General features: G+C 50.6%; 1 protein-coding gene across 1 annotated transcript in view; it reads left to right on the plus strand.

The window, feature by feature from the left end:
- Positions 1 to 24,100, plus strand: part of lrfn5a (leucine rich repeat and fibronectin type III domain containing 5a) — an 81,245-nt gene that overhangs the window by 34,894 nt on the left and 22,251 nt on the right. The window contains exons 2-3 of the mRNA XM_076023476.1: positions 1,753 to 1,863; positions 23,404 to 23,626. Of these exons, the coding sequence (XP_075879591.1) occupies positions 23,430 to 23,626 (197 nt within the window). The 5' untranslated portion in view covers positions 1,753 to 1,863; positions 23,404 to 23,429. The remainder of the gene's footprint in view (positions 1 to 1,752; positions 1,864 to 23,403; positions 23,627 to 24,100) is intronic.

Raw genomic sequence — 24,100 nt, forward strand, 5'->3', positions numbered from 1 at the left:
GGAGGAGGAGGAGGAGGAGGAGGAGGAGGAGGGAGCTGAATAATTCATGGGATCAATCATTTATTTTGTGTCGTTTGACCGCCGCACATGTTAACAAAACACTGAACTCGCAGAAGTGCCGAGCACAAAGTGGAAGCGGCGCGGACCGGGCTGGCTGGCGCCCCCTGCTGGGTGGGTGGCAGGGGGCGCCACAGGGGTGGCCGTCATGTAACTTTGCCGACACGTTAGCGTAGCGCGACACCGTTCCCATTCCCCCGCTCATCAAAGACGTTAGCGCTATTTCCAACCCCCACCCCCGTCAACGAACCGTGGCCCGCCGACATGATGCAGTTCCGTCATGTGGCCCGTTGCTAAAAAAGTTTGGAGACCACCGCTCTGAACGCCTCGGCCTGTTAGTCGCCGTGCTTCGATCCACAACCAACAGAGAGATTTGAGAGGGGAGGAGCTCTTTTTCATCCCTCCTGACGGATCAAATGCAAAGTTCGGCGCGTTCCCGAAAAGCAGCCGAAAAAAGCAAAACGAAAGCTCTCGCACATCAGCCGACGCCTGCCGACTCACTCTGGACGCACTCTGACTAACGGGACTTTGCAAAGATTAACCTCCCGCCTCAGGAGGCTTCTGACAGATTAGCATCGCATTTGGCGTTTCTTTCCAAAATAAAAGCCTCTGCCTGCGCGTTCTTACGTCCCAAACATCAGATCCTGCATTGACCCTTCAGATGGTTGACGGTTAGACGGGCGAGGGCCAGAGGTGCGCCAGGCTCTCTAATGGTCTTCTGGTCTGATTGCCTCTGCGAGCTTCGCGGAGCAATAAACGGACAAACGTTTGGAGACTTGATGGATCTCAGGTTGATGCTCCGGCCACTGGTGCGCTGAGACGGAGTGCGAGTGTTTACGCTGCTGTAGGCAGATTTTTGATTGTGGTAGTGTGTGTGTGTGTGTGTGTGTGTGTGTGTGTGTGTGTGTGTGTGTGTGTGTGTGTGTGTGTGAGTGAGAGAGAGAGAGAGAGAGAGAGAGAGACCCTGCTGAGAACAAGCGCTACCTCACCATCGATGTGAGACTGTCCAGGCCTCCCACTGACTTTTTCTTCTCTCCCTCCGTTTCCCTTCCTTCTCTCCCCCTCCTTCCTCTTCTTCCTCCTTTGCACCACCTCCTCCCTCCCTCCCTCCGTTTCCCCTGCGTCTCTGCCCCGTTTCAACGACTCCTTCCTCCCACCCTCCTCTGCCTCAGCCAGTACAGAAGCCGACTTTGTTTACCACCGCAGCCCGCAGCCAAGAATCGACGGGAGAGGAGAGGAAAGAGGGAGGGGTGGGGGGGGGGCGAAGAGGACGAAGACGCTAGAGAAATCGAAAGTCGGGGGTAAACGGGATTTGAGGGAAGAAAAGAGATGAGAATGGAAGGAAGAGGAGGTGGTGAGAGAGGGAGAGGGAGGAGGCCACGTGCGGATCAATCAGCAGGTTGTTCAGCTCATTGATATCGAGCAGCGTGAGTGGTGGCTTCGGTCTATAGGACATGTGATCTCAACTTCCTCGCTTCCTGCCAGCCAGCGGCCGAGCGAGCGGCTCATTGACGGACGCCATCGATTCTCCTCCCGTCCGGGCTCGTTGTTGTCATCGCTAAAGAAATGTGCCAATGTGCGACCTTTTCATTCCTTTTCCCAAAGTTCCTTGCCCATCAGCGGTCGCGCCGTGAATCTTCCCGATAAACAGCTTTTTAATATTTTTTTTCTTTCCTTTTGTCTTTTTTTCTGCAGGGAAGGAGGGAAGGAAGGAATATTCTGGACCGCCGTCCTTGCCTGCCATGTTGCGGCCGCGGTAACATGTGAGTCGGGCGGCTGGGAGTGACCACTTCTGCATCTCCAAAGGTGAGCTAGCTCCTCGTTAGCGTATAGCTTCAGGTGCCAGCTGCACTGCTAGATTCCCAGGCTCAGGGTCATAGCTCGTTCGCCCTGATTGGTTGATTGGTTGATTGGTTGGTTGGTTGGTTGATTGGTTGGTTGATTGGTTGATTGGTTGGTTGGTTGGTTGATTGGTTGATTGGTTGATTGGTTGGTTGGTTGGTTGGTTGGTTGGTTGGTTGGTTGGTTGGTTGATTGGTTGGTTGGTTCCATGCGGCTGCTCCAATTTCTTCCCACAGTTGGGACGCAGCAGGTCGAGCTCATCATCTTCGCTGTCCTCGGTCTCACAGGTTGACAGCAGGATGGAACCTCAAAACCCCAAACAGGCGAATTACACAAAGTTTTGTCAGTGTTCCGAGTGGGAATCGCCCGCAACTTCTGCAGGGGGGTTACTTAAATTACCGAGGACAAAAATCCAGGAATTAGTCAGAGGAGACTCTGGACATTCATCAAAATGCCAGCATGTGACGGAGAGACAACCGGAGGTGGGGAACCAGGAAACAGGTGGAGGATTCCGGGATTCCAGGAAACTTTTTCTTCTCTGCAGCTTCTCCGAGCGTCCGCACCGCATGCAGTCGACTGTCTCCATCACAAATCCACCTTCAGCCTCTGCAGCACCTCCCCCCCGAGACGCTGCTGCTGATTCCCTCCTCCCCCAGGGGCCTTTTCTTTCTTTCTTTTTTCCCCCCTTTTTTTTGCCCATCCGGCCTGAAATCCTCTTTCCCCTCCTCGGCTGGCCATTAGATTACACTGCTAACCTCCACACCTCCCTCCGGGAGTCAGTGACAGACGAACTCGGACGGGAAGAGGCAGCAGGCAGAGAAGGAGGGAAGAGGAAGGGAGGAGGATGGAGGGAAGCTGAAGGAAGGAGGGAGAATGGCAGAAGGAGGAAAGAGGGAGAAGGAAGGAGGAAGGAAGAAAGAAAGAGGGAGAAGGAAGGAAGGAGGAAGAAAGGCAGAAGGAGGAAAGAGGGAGAGGGAGGGAGGAAGAAGGAAGGAAGGAGAAAGAAAGGCAGAAGGAGGAAAGAAGTTGTGTGAATCACCTGCTAAATCTGACGTCCAAGTTAAGTTTATGGCTGCATATAAATTTGTCTCCTTCCGACCTTGACACCAAAAAAAAAGAAAGCAAAAGAAAATCCAACCGTGTTATCCAGAGGACAGTCGGGATGAGATGATATACGTCCACCGCGCACACACACACACACACACACACACGCACACACACACACACGAGCCATACATTCGTAACAAGACCTGCAGGGAGTTTTAAATCTGCTCTGACCCTAACAAATCGCTCACACATGGTTATTAAGGGGCCCTTCTCTCCGTGATGCCATCATCGTGTAGCCGGAAGGTGGAAGATTCACTCACGCCCTATAATCCGCCGCTCGGGACAAATTCATGCATGTGCAAATTCGGACACGTGCGTTTGGGGCTTTTTTAGTCGAGCACTTTGGGCAAACGTCTTATTTATCCTCACAATGTAAAAAAAAAACTAAAAACAGGAGAGGGCATTTTCTCCCTGCCGTACAGAGATTGTGTTGGCACTTTTTAAAGGGAAAGTCCATGCTACAAAAAACCCTGCGTAACCATTTTGGAGTTTCGCAGTCTGATTTGAATCCAAGAAGGAAAGCGAATGCCTAAACCATGCATGGGGAGTGTTTGAGACGCCTTGGGGTTCCAGACGAGACGGCGAGGATTATTTATTTGTTTGTTTTGCTTCTTATATAAAAGGAGGGAGAAAGAGCCACGCTTTTCCATATTGCATTCTGTTTCTGCTGGAAGGAGAGGAGGGTGGCGCCCAGACAGACAGACAGACAGACAGGCAGGCAGATGAGAGATCAAACGGGAGCCTCGGTTTGTTTTATCTTCCCAACCAACAAAGTGCCACACAGCGTCTCGGCACTCCGGAGTTCACTGGGAGGACGAGGGAATTCAACCTGCAACCCCCGCGGCTTCTGAGAGCTGCCTGATCAAGGCTCTTTAAACATGCCAGTGTTTGTGTGTGTGTGTGTGTGTGTGTGTTGGTGTGTGTTGACTGTTAGTCCACGCTGGTTTGTTAACCAGTTCAAAGGCAAGACTTCCCCTCCGTCCTCGACTTTCTCTGATGAAAGCGGGACGCCGGGACGGACGGACGGATGGACAGATGGAAGAAAAGAGGTTACGTGGCGACGGCTGAATTAATTGGGAGTTTAAAAGGAGTTCAGGCTGCCTTTCACGGGTGTGGGGGATGGAGGTGGGACGTGAGGGGAAAGCAGATGCGCGGGAGGAGGGAGGGATGGATGGATGGAGAGAGAGATGGATGGACGGACGTGCACGTCCTCCTTCTCTCCTCCACCTCCATCTCCACCTCCACCTTCCTCTCCCCTCCCATTGATTTCCCTTCTACGTCCTTAGACTGTTTTTTTTGTTGTTGTTGTTTTTTGTTTTTTTTACGTACTCCCCCCCCGCCCACATCCACCCCCCTCCCCCCTCTCACACTCTGCTTCGTGACCTGGTCCAATCCGCTCCTGGCACCTCCTCCCTCCTCCCTCCTCTAACCTCCCCATTACCTCCTCTGCTGGCAGCTCGCGAGCAGTCCAGCCGATAATCTCGCCGCTCCGGGTCCAAGCCCGCTTCCCTGCTCCAGACCTTAAAGACTGCCTGGAATCCCTTGGAGAGGAGGAGAGAGCGAGGGAGGGAGGAAGGGAGGGAGAGTGTGTGTATGTGTGTGTGAGAGAGAGAGAGAGAAGGAGAAAGAGAGAGAGAGAGAGAGAGAGAGAGAGAGAGAGAGGAGAGGCTCAACTTGGCAGACGCGACCCGCTAAGGGCTGCTAAGGCCCGGGTCACCGAGCCGACCTCCCCCTCCAGCCTGCTGGTTCACCTCCCGTCCTCAGGGATAACAGGATGGAACTGGCGGAGGTGGTGGAAGAGGGGAAAGATGAAAATAGGGGGGGGAAATAATAAGCCAAGAAGGGAGCACGAAAATTCCTCCATGGGAGGAAATGCAAACGCCCTGCGGTATCGAGTCTCTTTCTGCTCTCTAAAGACTCAGTGCTGCTCCTCAGTTGGGGCGACTAGCACCGGGGGGGGCGGGGGGTTGGAGAACCTCATATGGGAGGCATCAAAGTGCCCGCGGTGTCACCGCAACCGGTGCGTGGAAAAATAGCGCGGAGGTGAGCGAGTGGCGGCGCAAACCTCAAGCAGGAGAGCGCGGATCAGCTCTCGGAGCGCAGGTGCAATCACAGTGTGTGCTAACACGGGTTAGCACGCCCCCGTCATGTGACCCCGCGGGAGGGCTGTCATGTTGGTCCAAAAAAAAAAAAAAAAGCAGCAGGGCATCTGCGCATATCACAGCTAGAAAAATGCCTCCATTCCCTTCAGCCGTGCGCTCGGTGGGAAATTGCCGCCCTGATAGCATGCATGACACTCACAGGTGAGTCTGTGATTGCTCCATTCCAGCCTCCCGCCGTGCATGATGGGACATGTTATGGGAAATGTCCTCCCTCCTCCAATGTATGGCTCCTTTTGTCAAGACCTCCACTGTGCAGCCGCTACGCTTGGCCTCCCGTCAGCTGGCGGCAAGCTGGGACCTTCACCTGAGAGTGTGTGTGTGTGTGTGTGTGTTTGTGTGTGTGAGTGCGTGCGTGCACACACCTCTCTGGCGCATGATGTGATGCCAGCGGTGATGGAACTACAGCGGCAGTTAGCCGCGCTATGTGGTTAGGAGGTGCAGTCCTCCTCCATTACTAGAAAAACATTGGGGTTCCTCAAGGAAGTGTCATCACCCCTCTGATATTCACCATTTAGGATGAACACACGCAGGAAAGACTTGTCAGTGATTTCCAGTGTTAAATATGACGCAGTGAGGGTTGGTACTATCACAGGCAATGATGAGAGATAGATAGATAGATAGATAGATAGATAGATAGATAGATAGATAGAGTATACCATACCATAGACATGCAGTACCATTGTACATACCAATGAAATTGGTATCAGTACTAACTGAATGAGGTCCATTGTGTCTTCATACTACATATATGATTGTTTGCATTTTTGTTTTGGGATGTTATTTTCATACCTTGACATGTTTCGATGGTAGCTTCCGTCTTCCCCAGAAGGTCACCCAGGTGGTGTTGTGTGACGGAAGCTACCGTTGAACCATGTCAACGTAGGAGAATGTCATCTCAAATTAGTCATGTGTTTGTCACAAAACAAAAATGCTAATAATCACGACAATCAGGACTATTTGCGGACCGTAACTGATGAAAAATGATCATGGTGTAGAAACGTAGCCTGTGGATGCTGCATTTAATGCAGAAGCCACAAAAGCTTTGGTGTGTTGTATCGTCGAGTTCCAGTCATCGCTGCAGCCTCGCTATCAAGTGATGTTTATCATCTGCTGCCGGTGCAAACAAACGGCTTTCCCTTCGTTCCTCTCATTGTTATTGTGCCGTTTTCACAAGGGCCATGGGAAAAAAGGGAAACCTTGAAAAAGGGCAATAAAGCGGCTAACTAGCTAAACTGCCACCGCAAAGTTATTTCAAAGTGTGTCGATAAAACTCACTACGCTGGTGTTTACAGTGCCGGCGCAGGTTTCGGCCCCATCAGATCATTAGCGTCCAATTAGCCTCCGGCACACTCGGATGCTCTTCAGCTGGGGTAAAACAACAGACAACTTTCAGCCAATTAAGCCCCTTTTAATCAGAAGTGAAAACATTCGAGAATTTCACCCAGAGCATCCGGCCGCCGCCTGAGCAGAGCCTTGTTCTTTTAATCCGCCATCGACACGACCCAGTTTATACAGCAAACTGAATCCCGTCCTCGTTTTTTTTTTTTTTTTTTTTTGTTACAAATAGTACGGAAATCTCATTTGGTTTTTTGGCAATTTAACAGACAGTGAGGCAAAATCCAGGCAACATCTCAGAGCTTCATTGGAGGAGAGGAATTCAAGTCAAGATTCATATTTTCGGGGACTTTTGAGGCTATGTATGTATGTGCTTCTATTGAGTTGTGTCATATTTCCAACCTTTTATATGCCTAATACATTAACGTCGCCGCTTTATTCCACCAACCGTCACCTTCACCTCCGACTAGTCCGGATAATGAAACCAGATTCCTGTTTTTGAATTGAACTTTTTTTTGCTCAACCTGCACATTACCATTCCGGTAATCAGGCGGAGATGTTTCATTAATCAGGGCACCGAGCTACAGCCTTGAAAGTGGAACCCCGGCTCTCGGTCACTGGCATAGCAGAGACGCCTTTATCAAACAAAACACAGACGCTCATTCACCTCTTGTTCCTGCCGCATTAGGGACGTTTATTTTCCTGTTTGTCTTCGCCCTCTTCGTCCTCGTCCTTCTGCCGCTGCCGCAACGCTAATTCACAAAGAAGAGCCCCTCGGGATTTTTGTTATTTTTTGTACAGGAAGTGAGTTTTGTGTCTCTATGGCTGCCTCGTCACGGTGAACACGGCCGTATTGTTTGTGACGGCCTCTCCTGAACGCTCCGCTGCTCTCTTGCCCTCGCCACCGTGGGCGCTGGCAGGAAACGGGCTGCGTGGAAACAGGATGTGAGGGCGGCCATATTTGTTTGTTGCATGTTGAAGGCCTGAAGCCTGGCTGTGGGCCCGGGACGGCAGCGGCTGGGGTGATGAGCTCGTGTGTGTGTGTCTGTGTGTGTGTGTGTGTGTTGCGGTTTGCGACGGCATTTCGGGACACAACAAAAATAGAAAATGTTGAGTTGAAAGCAGCAGGAAAAGTTTCTTTTTTTTTTGTGTTTCCTGTTTAGCATTCAAGATGTACTTGATTTTAAAAAGGTCCCAAAGTCATGAACAAAGTCTTGCAATGGACATGTTTTGGACATGGGCCCTTTGTAGTGTCACAAGGGGACATAGATATCTTATTAACACTTCTCATAAGTGAACAAAAACACCAGACGTTGGTTCCAGTTTGTTTGTTTGTTTGTTTGTTTGTTTTGTTGAACTTCTTAGAAAAAAGGGTTTAAAATGCTGATCTGTAGTTTGTTATGGATATTTGTGCAGCGTGACAAATGGAGGTTTTATCTCATACAACATGAGTCCCGTTCACAAAAGGTTCAGAGTCAAGTCTGTCATGTTTTCGTTACACTAAAAACAAAATTCTGTGCCGAACCACCATTCATTGCTGTCATGTGGTTTCAAGGTTCTGTAGAGCCTGTGGCTCTGTCACTGCTGTCCCGCAGGTGTTTTGAGGATAAATTCACAGCATTATATCATATCACCACGATGAGGCACAAGTGTCAGAATCCCATCTATCAAATTCAAACCCTGAGAGATTCTCACATTTTGCTTCCCACCAATGTCGCCGATCGTCTCCAGCCATAAGGAAGGTGTTCCTTAAAAGAAAAAAAAAAAAAAAAAAAGCAGAACCTGCCATATGTTTGCTTCTCTTTTTTTCTTCCTGCGCTGCTGCTGCTCCCTCTAATTCCACTTCCCTTTGTGGTTCCTGTCACACTGCCCACGGTTGGTGTCCCGGTTTCCTGCTGAAGGCTGACACGTCCAGTCCGACAGCTTGCAGATGCTTCCCCTCCTTCCCCGGAGCTAAACATGTCACCGCCAACGTGCCAGCTGTTTTCTTTTTGTTTTTTTGTTTTGTTTTTTTCGGCGTGTGTGTGTGTGTGTGACCACCTTTTTTTTGTTTTCTTTGTCCGCCCTGCCCTCATCTCGGATTCACCTCCTCCTCTTTATGCCGGCTAGATATAATCTCTTTTCACCGTCTCCCACTCTTGCAATCCTCTGATTTGTCTTTCACCCAGGTTTAGCATAACAATGTCTCTTTCTTGCTTCCCCCTCCCTCTCCCCCTCACTTCTCCGTTATCACCTGCTCCTATCAGTGCATCCCTCGTCTCCACGGCTTGCTCGTCCTGTATACGTGGCCCCGCTGTGTGTAAAAATAGACGCTCCGGCGCGTCGTGAATCCTCGACAAACGGGGAAAAGTTGCTCGCCTGCTCCCTTCGTCCTGCGAGGACGAAGGGACGGCAGGGTGCAGCGATGAGGCATCAGGGCGAGCGCCTCCACCTACACCTTCTTTTTCTTCCCAGACGTGTTGTCGCCTCTTGAATCGATACTATTTAGCACCTAACATGCACCCACTAGTCCTAACAAGCACCAACTAATAAGCACCAACTAGTACTAACAAGAACCTATTAGTACTAACACGCACCCACTAGTCCTAACAAGCACCCACTAGTCCTAACATGCACCCACTAGTCCTAACATGCACCCACTAGTCCTAACAAGCACCCACTAGTCCTAACAAGCACCCACTCGTCCTAACATGCATCCACTAGTCCTAACAAGCACCCACTCGTCCTAACAAGCACCCACTCGTCCTAACATGCACCCACTCGTCCTAACATGCACCCACTAGTCCTAACATGCACCCACTCGTCCTAACATGCACCCACTAGTCCTAACAAGCACCCACTCGTCCTAACATGCACCCACTCGTCCTAACATGCACCCACTAGTCCTAACATGCACCCACTAGTCCTAACATGCACCCACTCGTCCTAACATGCACCCACTAGTCCTAACAAGCACCCACTCGTCCTAACAAGCACCCACTCGTCCTAACAAGCACCCACTCGTCCTAACATGCACCCACTCGTCCTAACATGCACCCACTAGTCCTAACATGCACCCACTCGTCCTAACATGCACCCACTAGTCCTAACAAGCACCAACTGGTCCTAACATGCACCCACTAGTCCTAACAAGCACCAACTGGTCCTAACATGCACCCACTAGTCCTAACAAGCACCAACTAGTCCTAACAAGCACCAACTGGTCCTAACAAGCACCAACTGGTCCTAACAAGCACCAACTAGGACTAACAAGTGCCCACTGTACATGCATGAGAATAATCCTGCAGGTTTGCAAGAAAAAAGGAAGTGCATTTGCAGAATGGGGAAGGGCACGTGGCTCAGGAGGTCAGCACTGTCGTATCAAGGTTGCAGGTTTGATTCCCGCCTCCGGGGGCGTGGCTGTGTTGAGTCTGCATCTTTTCTCCCTCTGTCAGCATGGGTTCTGTCTAGATACAAGCACGTTTTGTCAATGAAATTGAAAAAAATATAATATGTTTGTTTTTTTGGGTTTTTTTCTTTAAAGTATTTTGCAGAGCAGAATCTTGAGGCGCCACACGGGTTGGGGGTAAAGAGATGCACAATTAGGTCCGGACTGGACTGCGCCTCTGATTCGCCCTCGGCCGTCCGTCCGTCCGTCCGTCCCATTAACGCTGCTGTTAAGTGCTGATGTCGGTGGAACATGTCGACAGGAAGTGAGCGGCGGTCGTCCAAATATGGCCGGCGCTCCGGAGAGAAATATGTCATTAAGTCCCACAGCAGGGAAAAAAGTGCTGCCTACGCCCATTTCAAAGGCGTGTGTGTGTGTGTGTGTGTGTGTGTGTGTGTGTGTGTGTGTGTGTGCAAAGCAGTAAGCAAGCCGCGTCGAGTGCTCCTCAGCGACGGCACTCTACCGCATTTGGAATGCCAGCGCTGTCGCTCCGCCGCTAACGTCTCCTTCTTTATTCAGGCGGCGGCGACTGGAGTGCATCGACCGGCCGATTAATTCCTGCCGCATTTTCTCCCATTTTGTTTACAGCCAAAATGCGCCGCGGCCGACGAGAGGCTCCGCCTCGTCTTCCCACTGGTAATTGGACTCGATATTACAGCGTGTTTTTGTTGATACCGACCATAAGTGGCCGTGAATGATGATGAAGTCGAGGGAGGAAGTGGGCGGAAGGAGGGAGGGGGGAGGTGGTGGGGGGGAGGTTGTCAGGAAGGCTGCACATCCGTGGCAGTTTGAACAGCAGCAAAGACGTTTCTCCTCTGGTTACCGGGGTCCAACCCAACGCATTTTAACACTGACAGGAGAAGCGGCCGCAGTATTTACAGACGTGGTCCCGGTGCGGGAGGTTTCAGAGTGCAGTTTAAGAAAAGACGTGATAGTCGTGATGCTTCGACTCTGTTGCCGCGAGCTCCAACTCCAGAAAAGGAAAAAAAAACAAAAAAACCCACTGCAAGGCCTGGTTCCATGTCTTGATTTCGATATATAGTCCGAATTGGAGGGTGGGATTGGTTCGAATCCGCCCATGAGCAACTGGACGGCCAATGGGAACAGAGGGGCGGAGCTAACCCAGCAGATATCCGCAGCGGCCGTGGAGAACGTGTGAGCAAACGGCCCAAGGACAGCACTTTGTTTTTTTTCTGCCGAGTCGGGTGATACACTGCTGACCCCTGCTGGCCTCGCTGGCCCCGCCCCCTCTGCCCCGTCTTAAATTCTATTAGTCGCCCATCCGGCCGCCGCAAATTGCATCCGCATGACTCGCTCCAGTGGGCAGACGCCTGCCGCCGCCGCCGCCACGGGGCTAACCCTGACCGCCCGAGGCCGACCGCAGCCGCCCCTCCAGGGGGAATTTATCTACGTGCTCCACCCCGGAGGCTCCCCCACTTTTATTACAGCTCTCTTTTTGCGATGAGAACGCGGCGACCGGCGGAAAACAAGAAACAAAGAAAAGAGTGTGAGCGTCCACACCGGGAATCAGTGCTGCAGGCCTGCAGGAGGCTCCCGGCTGGGCTGGAGGTGTTGGATCCCCGAGGTTTCAGAACCTCCCAGAAGAGCTTTTATTCCATCGGGTTTTTTTTTTTTTTTTTCACACGTTAGCGCCACCCTGCGTTTGCAGTGTTCTGGGGCTCCAGTGCTTGATCTGCTGCCCAGTGGAGGTTACGTACGGCGTTAAACCGCTGCACCTAGTGTGTAAATATTATCGTATTTATTCCACTTTAATGGAAACTCTCGTCGTTAGCCGCGATTCGTCATTAGAGCACATCCGACCTCACCTCTTGGTTGCTGCGCGGTGTGTGTTTGTACAGGGCGACGTGCCGGTTCGGCAGCGGTGCTTTTCACACCTCCTTTCCACTCATGCATTTTGATGATTTTATTGCTTCATAAAATGGAGTCATGCAACTGATGGGAAGCGAATGAAGAGCTGCCATGAGCCGTAGAAAAAAAAAACACAAACGAAAAGATAAAGTATGGTTTCAGAAGAAAATTTCCCATAGTAAACAAATATGTGTCCGCTCATTGGGAATAAGAAAACGTTTCCATTTAAAAAAAAGACTAAGAGACTCATAGAGAAGCTGCAGGGCGACAGCAGTGTGGCCGGATTGTGCATCCACACCTGCGTGCTTACAAACTTACACGCACATAAGTTTGCTGGCCGAGGCCACCGAGTGATTCGGTGACTGTGCAGTGACAAGTAGCTTTTGATGGATAAATTTAGATTAGTCACACTGGCAGGTATCAGCAAGCAGTCACTCTCTCTCACTCACACACACACACACACACGCACACGCGCATGCACAAACGCACACAAATTGGCACGCGGCTCCTTCCCCGCATGGGCTAATTGAGACTCACACTGACTCATCACGCGCACAATTGCACACTCGCGCTCGGCCACCAACACACAAGCTGTATTTAACCTAGTTGTTGCGTTGCCTCGTTGTGTGTACCTTTGGCTGACACGGACACACGTGGACACGCGCACGCGCTCACACACACACACACACACACACGCCAGCATACGTGCGGTGGTGATCTGAGTTTAACCCAGATCCGCTTTGCGCCGTGCAGGCGCAAAGCGCTCGCACGCGCGCGACCACGGCAGCGGATTCAAGCATCAACACGCGTCTGTCGATGAAAACTCTCCGTCACGACAGCGGTGCTGAGAAATAAAACGCAACCAAAGGCGTTGCGATGAATTTTGCTGAATTATTACCGCGGTGATGAAATAAATGCGAGCGTTTCTTTTTTTTTTTTTTTTTGCCAGCTAGCCAGCTCTGAAAATGAACACTTGGCTGTTCACACCGACGGAGCAGCGTATTTGCCAAGTTGATGTTTTTTTTGTTGTTTTTTTATTTAAAAAAAAAAAAGCCCCACAGATGCTCAATTTAAATTTATTGGGAGCGAAAGTCAAACTTTGAGCCGCCTCGCTCGCCCGCCCGCTCGCCCGCTCGCCCGCTCGCCCGCCCTCCTCACTTCATCATTTTCGCGGCAGGGCCGACGGGACGCGAGCGGGAAGGTCGACGTCGACATAAGACAAAAGGTTTATGCAACTTTAATATTTCCTGCCCACCTCACCGCTGTGGCTATTTCCATCCACTGCTGGCTTTATACCTCCTCTCCCTCTCTCTCTCTCTCTCTCTGTCCCTCTCTCTCTGTCTATTCCCGTCATTCTCTCAATCTGCTTTTTTTTCCCCTTAAAAATTCATGCTAATTCTCTGCAACTCTCTCTCTTCTCTCTCTCTCTCCCTCTCTCTCTCTTTCTGATACGGAATACATTAAAGCTTGTGTTTTTCCCGTGCGTCAGTTAAATGCGCCGCGTGTAAATAATAAAAAAGGCCGCGCTCGTGTTTGCATGGCCATGAATTATTCAGCCACTGGCTGTAAACTCACAGAAACACGCCGTCCGCTGCCTCACTGGCACCACGCTGCTCCGCCGCCTCTGTCCGTCCGTCCTCGGCTGCTCTCCTCCTCCTCCTCCACCTCCACCCCCTCTTCCTCTCCCTCTTCTTCACTTCCTGCGGTTTAACAAGAGAGGGGGAAAAAAATGATACATATAAAAATTACAAGGTCGCGACAGCGGTTTTGCACGATGTAAGCATTCGGCTGGACTGAGCGGAGTTTAACAGTCTGCTTCAAGCAGTCGATGGTGGGAGGGGCGGGGGGGAGAAAAAAAAAAACATCTTTTGCGAAGCAACTTTGATCGTAAGAGATTCCGACTCGGCTGCCGGGACAGATTTTAACGTCACTGAATCATCTGGCCCTCGATTTTAAGCAACGGAAATTCTCAGACTTATGATTTTTTTTTTTTTCCGGGACTCCCCGAATTCCTGATTTTCTCCAATTGGCTTCAGAATTTTGAGTTACACGCGATGAACTGTTGTCCAAAACAAGCTCATGTGAGAGCGCTGAGACGCGCGTGTGCGTGTGAGTCCCCGGCCCAAATCGGCCAATCGAAGCCTCCTGCCTGCGTGCCGAAATTGGAACTTCATGAATCATAAAGTGGCCGCTCCTCTTTCCGCCGACAGCGAAAAGCTTTTATCCACCGGAATCAGTCGCTGTCAAGCGACGCTTTATTGTGCAGCAAAAAAAAAAAAAAAAAGAACAACAAAAAAAACGATACACATCCACATAAGCGCCCTTTTGAAAGCCCTCCCACTGTTTACATCTGTGAACTTGTTTTCAAGCACTCTGCTTCGGAGCTGTCATCAGTTCTACCGAGCTGAACGATAAAAACGCCAATTAGACAGCATTTTTTTTTTTTTTCCCACCACTAAACGTTACAGCGTTTCCTCCTCTCAGCCTCAGTCGGCAGTCGCTGTTGTCCGTGCAGAGCTGCGCTATTGACTGAGTGGCGGTCAGCCGGTCTGACCGGCTCCCCCGGTGGCGTTTAGTGAAATTACAGTCGACTAATGAGTATAAATGGAGAAATGATGGCGGTCATTATTGAGCCGGGTGCAGATTTGAAATAAGAAATTGATAAAAAATGAAAAAAAAAAAAAAAAGAAGAAGAAGAAGAAGGTTGGCCTTATGAAGCGCTTGGTACTGAAAGACAAGAAGCGGAATGTGAAAGTTCGGCGGCGCCGTCGGTGATCGGATGATAATTAGGGGCGGGTCAGAGGAATACCAACAACCTTTTGTCGGCGCAAACGTTTGGAAAAGATCACACAGGAGGACAGTTCATTAAAAATTCAGATTTCACCCGTTTGCTCCCGCGACATTTTCTAACCCATGTGACTCGGTTCTGGCTCAGCACAGACGAGGGAGGAGATCCTTTGTTGCTGCCCTGTATGGCGACCGGCATAGAAGGCAGTTTGTCGGTCATTTGCGCTGCTGCGTGCACTAAAATGTCAACTCGGGATTTGATGGCGTCCATCTATCTTACGCTGGGATCTCATGGTCGTCGGGCACAGCAAGTGTATGCACACACTCGAATGAACAATTCTGCAGTCGTCCAAATCAGCCCATTAGGACACAAACAGGAAGTAGGCGGGAGATTCTGATCTGTTCCGTGGCAGAGTTGAGTTTGTTGCTGCGCTCGACTCGGGAGGGAAACAAAGTCGACGGCTTTAGATGTTGTCGGGTTTTTTTTCAACTCGAGAATAGTGCACGTGCTGCCGGTGCGTCGCTATTTACAGCCACGCTAACGCGAGCGGGTGAACACGACGTTAGCTAATGTTACCATGTGAGACCGCCTGCCCTGCCTCTGTGTGTGCGTGTGCAGAGATCCATATGTGCCTTGCGTGTTGCGTGTGTGTTGTTATGTAAGCAGACAACCTCCTCTTGCCTCTGGCTGGATGATGATGATGATGATGATGATGATGATGATGATGCTGAGGATGATGATGAGGATGACGGCGAAGATGATGAAGATGGAAGCTGTTTGTCATCCTCCCACCTCTCTCTCTCTCTCTCTCTCTCTCTCTCTCTCTCTCTCTCTCTCCCTCTCTCTCTCTCCCTCTCTCTCTCTCCCCCTCTATGCCTCTCTCGCCCATTCGAGTCAGCCGCTTGATTAGCACAGCGGAGACGCCCCCTTCCTCCCCCGTTGCGGTGATTTGCGCAGACGGCTAATTAATCCTGAATTTGTCAGCGGCGGCGTGAAGCCAGCGCGCCGGACGTGGGTGCGCCGGGGTTAGCGGGACTGTTGCAGCGACAGTTCCCCGATAGGAAGCGATGTACCTGAGAACGCGGCGCTCTCTGTTAGCGGTTCGGAACGCGGGAGATTTTCAGCCTGAGTGAAGCGTCCACCTGTTTTTTTTCAAGCTGCGGCGTCAATTAGCCTGCACTCCTCCCGAGCGCAGGCTGTTAGCTAACACCAGTTTTCTGCAAATTGGCCCTGGAGGAGGGGGAGGCGGAGGGGGGTGCAGGGGGGAGGAGGGACAAGACAGTGTGTTTGTGCAGAGCCTATATGTGCCTTGCGTGTCGTGTGCAGTGGAGGGAAAGTGTTCTTCAAAATACACATTAAGAGGCTGGACCTGTAACCTAATAATCGGACTTCGCCTGCAGGGCGCCGGTTTGTTTCGGTTTGAGTCTGTGTCAGTTTTTTTTTGGCGTCAAAGGTTCAAAATAACCCCGACGTGCAAACAGCAGCTCAGTCTGAAAAGTGAGAGGAAAATAATAATAAAACGGATCATTTAAATGTGGCTGCTGTGACTAACAGGCTTGTTGAGACGACGAAGTAACAGAATATTATATTGTGTCGTTTGCTCCTTATAGCAGCCACGATCCTTTCTTCCCGTGATCTAAAAATACATTTTCACTTCTAAGACCTTTTGAATGTCGCCGGAGCGCCGGAGCCTCCGCCACGCCGGCGACGTCTCCTGCTCTGCCAGTCGTGTGCGAAGCTCCTCCCCGCTGCGGCCGCACGTCTGTCTGCGGCTCAAAATGATTTTCACCACGTGAAGCAGCCTGGCCCCAATTTTCACCGTTTCAATAAAACATCCACCCTTCATTTCCTGTCCGCCATTGATATGTTTCAATCCTCCAGAGATCCCATTATAAAAATAAGATGCTTCTCCTGCCCTGCGAGTCTTTTAATCATTTTTCTATGATCTTGGAGGTCCTCAGTGTGACCAGCTCCTCTTTCACATCTCTGGCTTCTTCTTTTTTCCCCACTCATTTATGTGTTGGGCTAATGAACCCCTCTGCGGTCTTGCTGATTGTGACTTCTCGGTCTTAGTTGTGTTTAATTTCCTTGGATAGCGAGTCAAATCTATTTGGCAAAACAGGGGCGATGAAAATGAGTTTGAATCGATTGAATCGCAGGTTAATAATGACGGAGCCCAGCACATTGTTGTGTCGTGTCGTGTTGTGTTTTGCTTCGTCCTCGTCCTAGCTTGACAGAGTGTAGCGTAGCGTCAATTATTAGAAATTTGCTAGTGTGAGGGGGGGCTTGGAATGTGATTTGGTGAACCCTGTATGCATCGTGTTCAAGTGCTAGCGGACAGGTTTCTTAGCGCTAGCTGGGAGGCGGAGCTTCAGACTTCCTATCACACGTTTTGGGGTTTTTTTTATGTTTGTTATTTTTTTACTGAAACTCTTAAAGCCAATGTTCTTCTCCACACAGAAAACCCACCAGTGCCTTTTTTTTTGGGGGGGGGGTCTTTCTTCGGATCTGATGAAACCGCTGCATCCCTCGTTCACAACTTTTATCCGCGCCTCGCTCCTCTTCTTCTGCGGTGCCAAAGTGGGAGATCCGCTTTCCCAGCTCTCGTTCTTCCCGCCTCTTTCTCTGCTCCCCGTCAGACGACGTCAATTTGGCGGAGTCGAATGAAAAAAAGACTCGAACCGCACGGCCCCCGTTGACTTTCTCGCCGGGGCCCGACGACGACGATGTGCTCCATGCTTTCCGCTGTGAGAGACGGCTCGCGCGCTGCGGCGGCGGCGCCGACGGCCACTTGATTCCTCGTAAAAACGACGAGGCGAGGAAAGCGTTTGGCGCGGCGCACATCATCACTCACCCGCATTGATGCGTGCGGTGGGAGGGGGGGGGCGGAGGGAGGGTGGCGAGAGCCGTGTTGGCGCACAGAAAATTGTCTTGTGAACAAGAAATCTGATAGCCGCCGCCGCCACCGCTGTGAAAAGACCCTCGTGATGTGAATGTTGCGGCGTGGGCTGCGCAGTGGCGCCATGAATCAAGCTGCTGAAGTGCCGCCATTAGTGTCTCATTTGACCTTTTTTTTTTTTTTTTTTCCTGCTTTCTTCAGTTTTCCTCCACCTTCCCCACTAGCACGACGCGGTGCGAGCGCGTTCTGATGTCAGGCCTGAAAGTCGATGGCAGAGCGGGTCAAGTGATACTCGTCTCGCATCCAAAAAAATGCATTCGGATCGTGCGTGTGTGTGTGTGCGTGTGTGTGTGTGTGTGTGTGTTCAGACTGACCTTGGCCATTGTCCCTCTTGTACGTCCACACAACATCCCGCCGGCTGTATCTGCCCTCTCATTGGTTTGATTTCAATCTATTAAGTCCAATCCAGCCGTGACGGGGAGGCGGCAGCAGTGGCGGCGGTGGTGAAGGGGGGTGGACGAGGAGGAGGAGGAGTAAGAGGAGTGTGTGGGGGGGGGGGGGGGGCGAGGTGGAGGGGAAGGTGCATCTCGGCACTCCCAAAAGAGCAGGTGCGTCGGACAAAATGAAATATGGCATCCTTGCATGCATAACCACATATATATATATATGTATATATATATATATACATATATATATATACATATATATAAGAAAACGTCTTTCTTTTTCTCGTTTCATCAAACAAGGGTCGGGCGCCGCGTCGACACGAGCCCTCGCCTCTGAAGTTTGCGTTCTGGCAAAGCTTTCCCCGTGCACGAGCGTGCGCCCAGTTGGACTCCCCGCGTGAACACAGCAGCAGCAGCAGCAGCAGCAGCGGCGGCAGCAGCAGCGGCAGCAGCAGCGGCAGCAGCAGCAGCGCTGCTAATTGAATGAAGGCTAATTATGATGTATTCAGGCGGCAGCTGACCCGTGTCGCTGTTGCGGCTAAAGCCATTAGCCTTAGCATAAGTTCCGGCGCCGCGGACCCGTCGCTGACCCACAAGGGAGCCCCCCCCCCTCCACTGCGTCCCGGTGTGATGACCCTGCTAGCGTGTGAACTGGCGACGCTCTAAAGGGAAAGAGGAAGCTGCGACATTCGGTCCGTCCCTCCCGTTAAAATTCAAGCCTCGTTAAGAGCGACATGATAATCATCTTTTTTTTTTTTTTTCTTATTTAAATTTATTTTAGGGTAAATACAATGAAGAGGAATGTCGCCGCTCCGCCGCCCGAGCTGCTTCGTAAGCCGGCGTTTGCGTTGCGATGCGAGGAATTATGCTAAACGCGCCGCTGTAAACGATGTCGTTAAACTCCCGTCATTACATTCCGCAGCCAGCAGGAAGCTGACAAATGATGGAGGAAATCTGCATAAGCATCTGTTTTGCTTTGTTTGTTTGTTTTGGGTTTCTTGGGGGTTTTTTTGGGGGGGGGGTGCGGATGCTAACATTGATCAACGCAAAAAAAAAAAAAAAATCTGCCGTGTGCAATGATCTCACTTTCGACGACGTCGCTGGAGTGTTTTGGTTGGACGGTGGCGCGTGTGTGTGTGCAGGTGTGTGTGTGTGTGTGTGTGTGTGTGTGTGTGTGTGTGTGTGTGTTCCAGGGGGGGAAATGCAGCCCTCGGCCGGCTGGAGGACGCTTCAACGCCTTTTTTTGTGTGCGTGTGTTGTTGTTGTGTTTTCATAACTGCACTATGAGCAGAAGTGCCCTGCTAAACTGCCTGACCCTCCTCTGCCGAGAGCTCTGCAAACCACTGGACGGCACTTTGGGAGGATGGAGAAGTGGATGTGGTTTTGTTTTTTCACGTCTGTTGAAAAAAAAAAAAAAAAAAAAAAAAAAAGATTAGGCTGCATGAAAGCAGGGCGACTTTGATGAGCGAGGAATAACGACGAGCCGTCTTGAGTGCGTTTTTTTATATTCCACCGCCATCATTGTGACGCCGCCTGGCTAAAGTGAAATATGTTCAGCCGGTTGTCTGGGGGAAAATTGACGGCCTCGTCGTCGCTCTCTTTGAAAGAAATCCAGCCACAAAAATAATGAAACTGAAACGGCGGTCAGGAGAACCGCACGGTACCGCAAAAACAAGAGCACCCGAAACAACAAGCGAAACGAAAACCACTTTGCGTCGTTCATTTGAATTCATACAACGAGCCGATGTGATTCCAATGAAGTCTGCGATGAAGCTGAATCAATGCTCAAAACACAAACTCATAATCGAACAGGGGATCCTTTGTTTTAGCAAGCCAGCAACCAGGAAGTCAGGCCTGATGGGAAGGGCTTTCAAAACCTAAGGGGGCGGAGTCACACTGATGCACTTCCTGTGGGCGGAGACAAAAACTGCGCTGGCAGTTTGAAACCAAGAGGGAGGAAAAGTTGAGCAGCAAAAAAAATCTTGAAAGTGATTGATATTTTTCTCAATTATTGAAATAGAAATTAAAAGGTCTTTTTTTTTTTTTTTCTCAAACGAATACAACAGACTTCTTGTCCAGTAAAGCTCCACAGCCGCTATGGAACCGCCTGACTTCTCCAGATCTGGTTCTTGATGCGTGGGAAGATGATGAGGTGCGATTCCTGGAGCTGCTTCGGTGGGAGAGAGGCCAACATATGAGCCAATTAGAAACCAGTTCAACCACTCGTGAATCCTGTTGACCCATGAATCCCTCCCCTCCGTCCAGCACCTGGGTCGGACCTGTGAGCGGCGCGTGGCTGAGTTCTCGCCAGACACCGGATCAGACTAAATTACCACCTGGCGTGGAGAAGCCACTCATCTTGTTGTCTGCTCTTCCGTCTGCGTATTTCTTTCAATTACCGAGTCGAGATCCGCGGTGACGCCGGAGGTCACGCAGTCGAGCTTCTGTCTCTCCCTTCCCTGCATTTATTCTAATTTCAGGTTCGCCGCATCCTCCATCAGTCACAGCGCTCAAAATCTTTGACGTGAAAAAAAAAAAACAAAGACATGAACAGAGCGGCCTTTGATGCGAAAATCCGACGGTGCTCTGAGCTTTGTGTCTTTCTATTTTCTCAACGAAACAGGGTCACATTGACGCAGCTAACTAGCTCAAGTTCTCGTTAGCTGCGTGACTAACACTTAGTTAGCGTGTTAGTTAGCACTTGTGCTAGTTAGCTGCGTAACTAACGCTTAGTTAGCGTGTTAGTCAGCACTTGTGCCAGTTAGATGCGTAACTAACGCTTACGCTAGCTAGCACTTGTGCTAGTTATAGTGCTGGTGAGCACTTGTGCTAGTTAGCGTTGTCATCTGCTAAAGATGGGAGTCCCCGCTACACGAGTCAGGCTCACTGCTAGCTACAGCTAATATTGTTCGTACAAACATGTTTTGTTTTAACCTGCACACCACTTTCAGTGAAGCCAAAGAAATAACGTCGTAAAGAGCCAACGAAAAAAACGGAACGTTCTGTAACTCCCTGCATTCCGAGAAGAAGAATACCCCCCCCCCCCCCCCCCGAACACAAACACAGTTTTTATGAACATTGTTTCGGTACAAATGTGGATAAATTTGATACGAGTTACTTTTTCTGCCGTAATTTAAGCTAATTACAAAAATGTTTCCACGTAAACGTAGCCATAGCTAGCAGGCAAAGAGGGCTGACTCACGCACTAATGATGCTAATTCCGATTTTCCCCTCATTAAATGTAGAGTTGGGCACTATTCAGTAATTAAAAAATCTGCCTGTTTTTTTTTTTTTTTTTTTTTAATGTTCAAATATCGGGGGTTGAAGGGGAGGGAGAGGTTGCCTGAAAGCACGTCACTTCAAAAGCGCAGCCGACTAATTGGATGCACGTAACGCGAGGAAACACGCCGATCGCACGCAACAACAAAGTCTTCGGGAATCTTCAGTCGCGGCTCCGCGGCAGCTCGGAAGCACGCTTTCAACTGCCAAGCTGTTCCGCTCCGCTCGTCCCGTGAGATTGGGAAAAATCCAGCCGTTCGTCAGCGAGAGGGCCGAGACGGCGTTCAAAGCGGCGGCGGCGGCACCACCGCTGGTGGGCGGAGCCTAGGGCCATCGCGGCTCTTTTGTGGAATCTTTCTCGGGCTGCTGCTGCAAAACCTTTGTTTGTCTCCCCTACCCGTAATCCCATTGGCTAATTGGCTTTTGCACTTGCCACCGGTCACCTCGCCTGCGTCGGCGTGCGTGTGTGTGTGTGCGTGCGTGCGTGCTTCCCCTCGCAGCGCTGCGTCTCCTCTCCTTGTTTGTGCGTCGCTTCCAAACGTCCCCTTCGCCTCCTCTTACACTGAAACCCCCTCGTTTCCCCGCCCAGCTCTCATTTTAATTACCCCGCCTCTGATTTCCCATCCCTCTTCTGCCTTTTTGATATCGCTCTCTCTCTCTCTCTCTCTCTCTCTCTCTCTCTCTCTCTCTCTCTCTCTCTCTATCACTCCGTCTCTCTCTCCCCCCTTCTCATGTTTTCCCCTCTTTCCGTCTTCCCGTCTCGCTCTCATTGCAGTCGTTCCTCATCATAATTAACGAGCCGATCACTGCCTCGGTGTCACGAGGGTCGCGAGCTTTCTCCTCCTCTTCTCGCGCGTGCTTTTGTTTGTGCACAGCCAGCCGTCCTCTGCCACCGCCGCCGCCGCCGCCGCAGCGGCTCCGCCTCCAACTGCTCCTCTGCACTCGGGCAGACAGACGTCGCGTGACCTCCGACATCGCTGCAGATTGCAGAGAGAATTATGCAGAGAACCAAGAGGGATGCGCGGCAGGGGAGGACCGCACAGCGAGAGCGGGTCGGGTCGGCGGTGGATTTGATATCAGTCGAGTGCGTCACGCGTTTGCGTTTACCTGCCGGAGGTTTGCAGAGGCTCGTTGTGGAGAAGCCAGAAGGTATTTTGACGACATGAAGCAAAGGCGGAACAACTGGCCCGCCCCTCGATTTGCAGACTCGATGACCTCACAGGAAGAGCGGCTTCCGCCATTTCTGGACACGCTAGACTGAAGATGGCACAAACCCGAGTGGAGCGACGGCCTGAGGTGCAAGGCTGCAGTTCCAGGAAGGTCCCAGGTTCACATTGAACAAATCACCCCTCACAAAAAAAATAAAAAAAATCATATTTAGCCCTCTGTTTGCAGCTTCCTGCTAAAACAAACCCTATATTGGGCTTTCAGTGTGTCTACGTGGGCAGAGTCAACGTCCTAGGTCGGGGTTGTGGTAAACTGACCAGAGAGACGTATCACTGCCCTCACAAATGCAGAATTGTCAGGACTGTGTGTGTGTGTTTTGGTCCAAATTTTCCACAAAGTGGACTCAGAAAACTACAGGGGAAAATATTGCTATTTTCCTTGTTGTTTTTCTCCTTATGGTCAAAATAAAACACTGAAAGTTTGAGACAGAGCAAACAACCACTCTGACCCTGTCCGATGACGTGTGCTAACTTGTGTGTGTGTGTGTGTGTGTGTGTGTGTGTGTGTGTGTGTGTGTGTGTGTGCGTGTTTACAGTGTGATCCCTTTAATCCCGACTCTCCTCTGTCCTTCAAACCCCAATCAAGGTTGTCATTAATGAGCATTTCCTCTCTCTCCTCCTTGCTCGCCCTGGCACAAGCACTACCACTTACTAATTACCGCACGCGCCTGTGTGTGTGTGAGAGAGAGAGTGTGTGTGTGTGTGTGTGTGTGTGTGTGTGTGTGTGTGTGTGTAGGCATGTGTGTGAGAGAGTGAAACAGAAATAGCTCGGATGCATCTGCAGGATGGCCGTGGCTTCTCTGGGTTCGTCTAGTCGGGTCTGCTCATTGAGAGCTTTGCCTGTCAATGTCTTTTTCTTTCTCTATTCATTTCCTAAATAAAGTCTCTTTCTTGGTCATTGTCAATAAAGTTACTGCAGGGAGACCTAAACTACCTCTGACTGACACTTGCCTCCATCCGCTGCAGGTGTGGCATCCAGGTGGGCGGTGACCATGGAGAGGCTGTTGCTGTGCGTGATGCTGGCGGTCGCCATGGCGGTGCGGGCGCAGATTTGCCCAAAGCGCTGCATGTGCCAGATCCTGTCGCCCAACCTGGCAACCCTCTGCGCCAAGAAGGGTCTGCTGTTCGTGCCGCCCAACATTGACCGGCACACGGTGGAGCTGCGGCTGGCCGACAACTTTGTCACCAGGTAGTGCACACGCGCACACGCACACGCACACGCACACGCACACGCACACGCACGCACACACACACACACACGCATTGTACACACGCACTCTTCCACATCCTCCTAGCAGTTCACACACTTTACTTGGCAGTAAATTTGCCTCAACCTCAACTGGTGCCACCCAGTTAAAGACCCAGTTTGCCAGACTTAGTGCCATCTAATGGTAGGACCTCACATTGCAAGCTGCGTCGACGTGATAAATCCCAACAAAAAAAATAAAAAAAAAAAAACAAATCACTGAATCTTACAAATCCCAATTTTTTTCCACTTTATTTAACTCTGTCGCGGTGAAATTAGCCGTATTTCTTTTTTTTAAAAGGATTTTTCCATAAAACTTCACCTTGAAAACATTGCTGGCGAGTAATCTATTGCTAAGTAATCCACTACGGTAATTAATCTGCTTTTGGAGTAACAGAGCAATGTAACAGGATTACC

This window comes from Nelusetta ayraudi, unplaced genomic scaffold (genome assembly GCF_046127955.1).
Source record: "Nelusetta ayraudi isolate G7.1 ecotype Tasmania unplaced genomic scaffold, CSIRO-AGI_Nayr_v1 ptg000015l, whole genome shotgun sequence".
Lineage (NCBI taxonomy): Eukaryota > Metazoa > Chordata > Actinopteri > Tetraodontiformes > Monacanthidae > Nelusetta > Nelusetta ayraudi.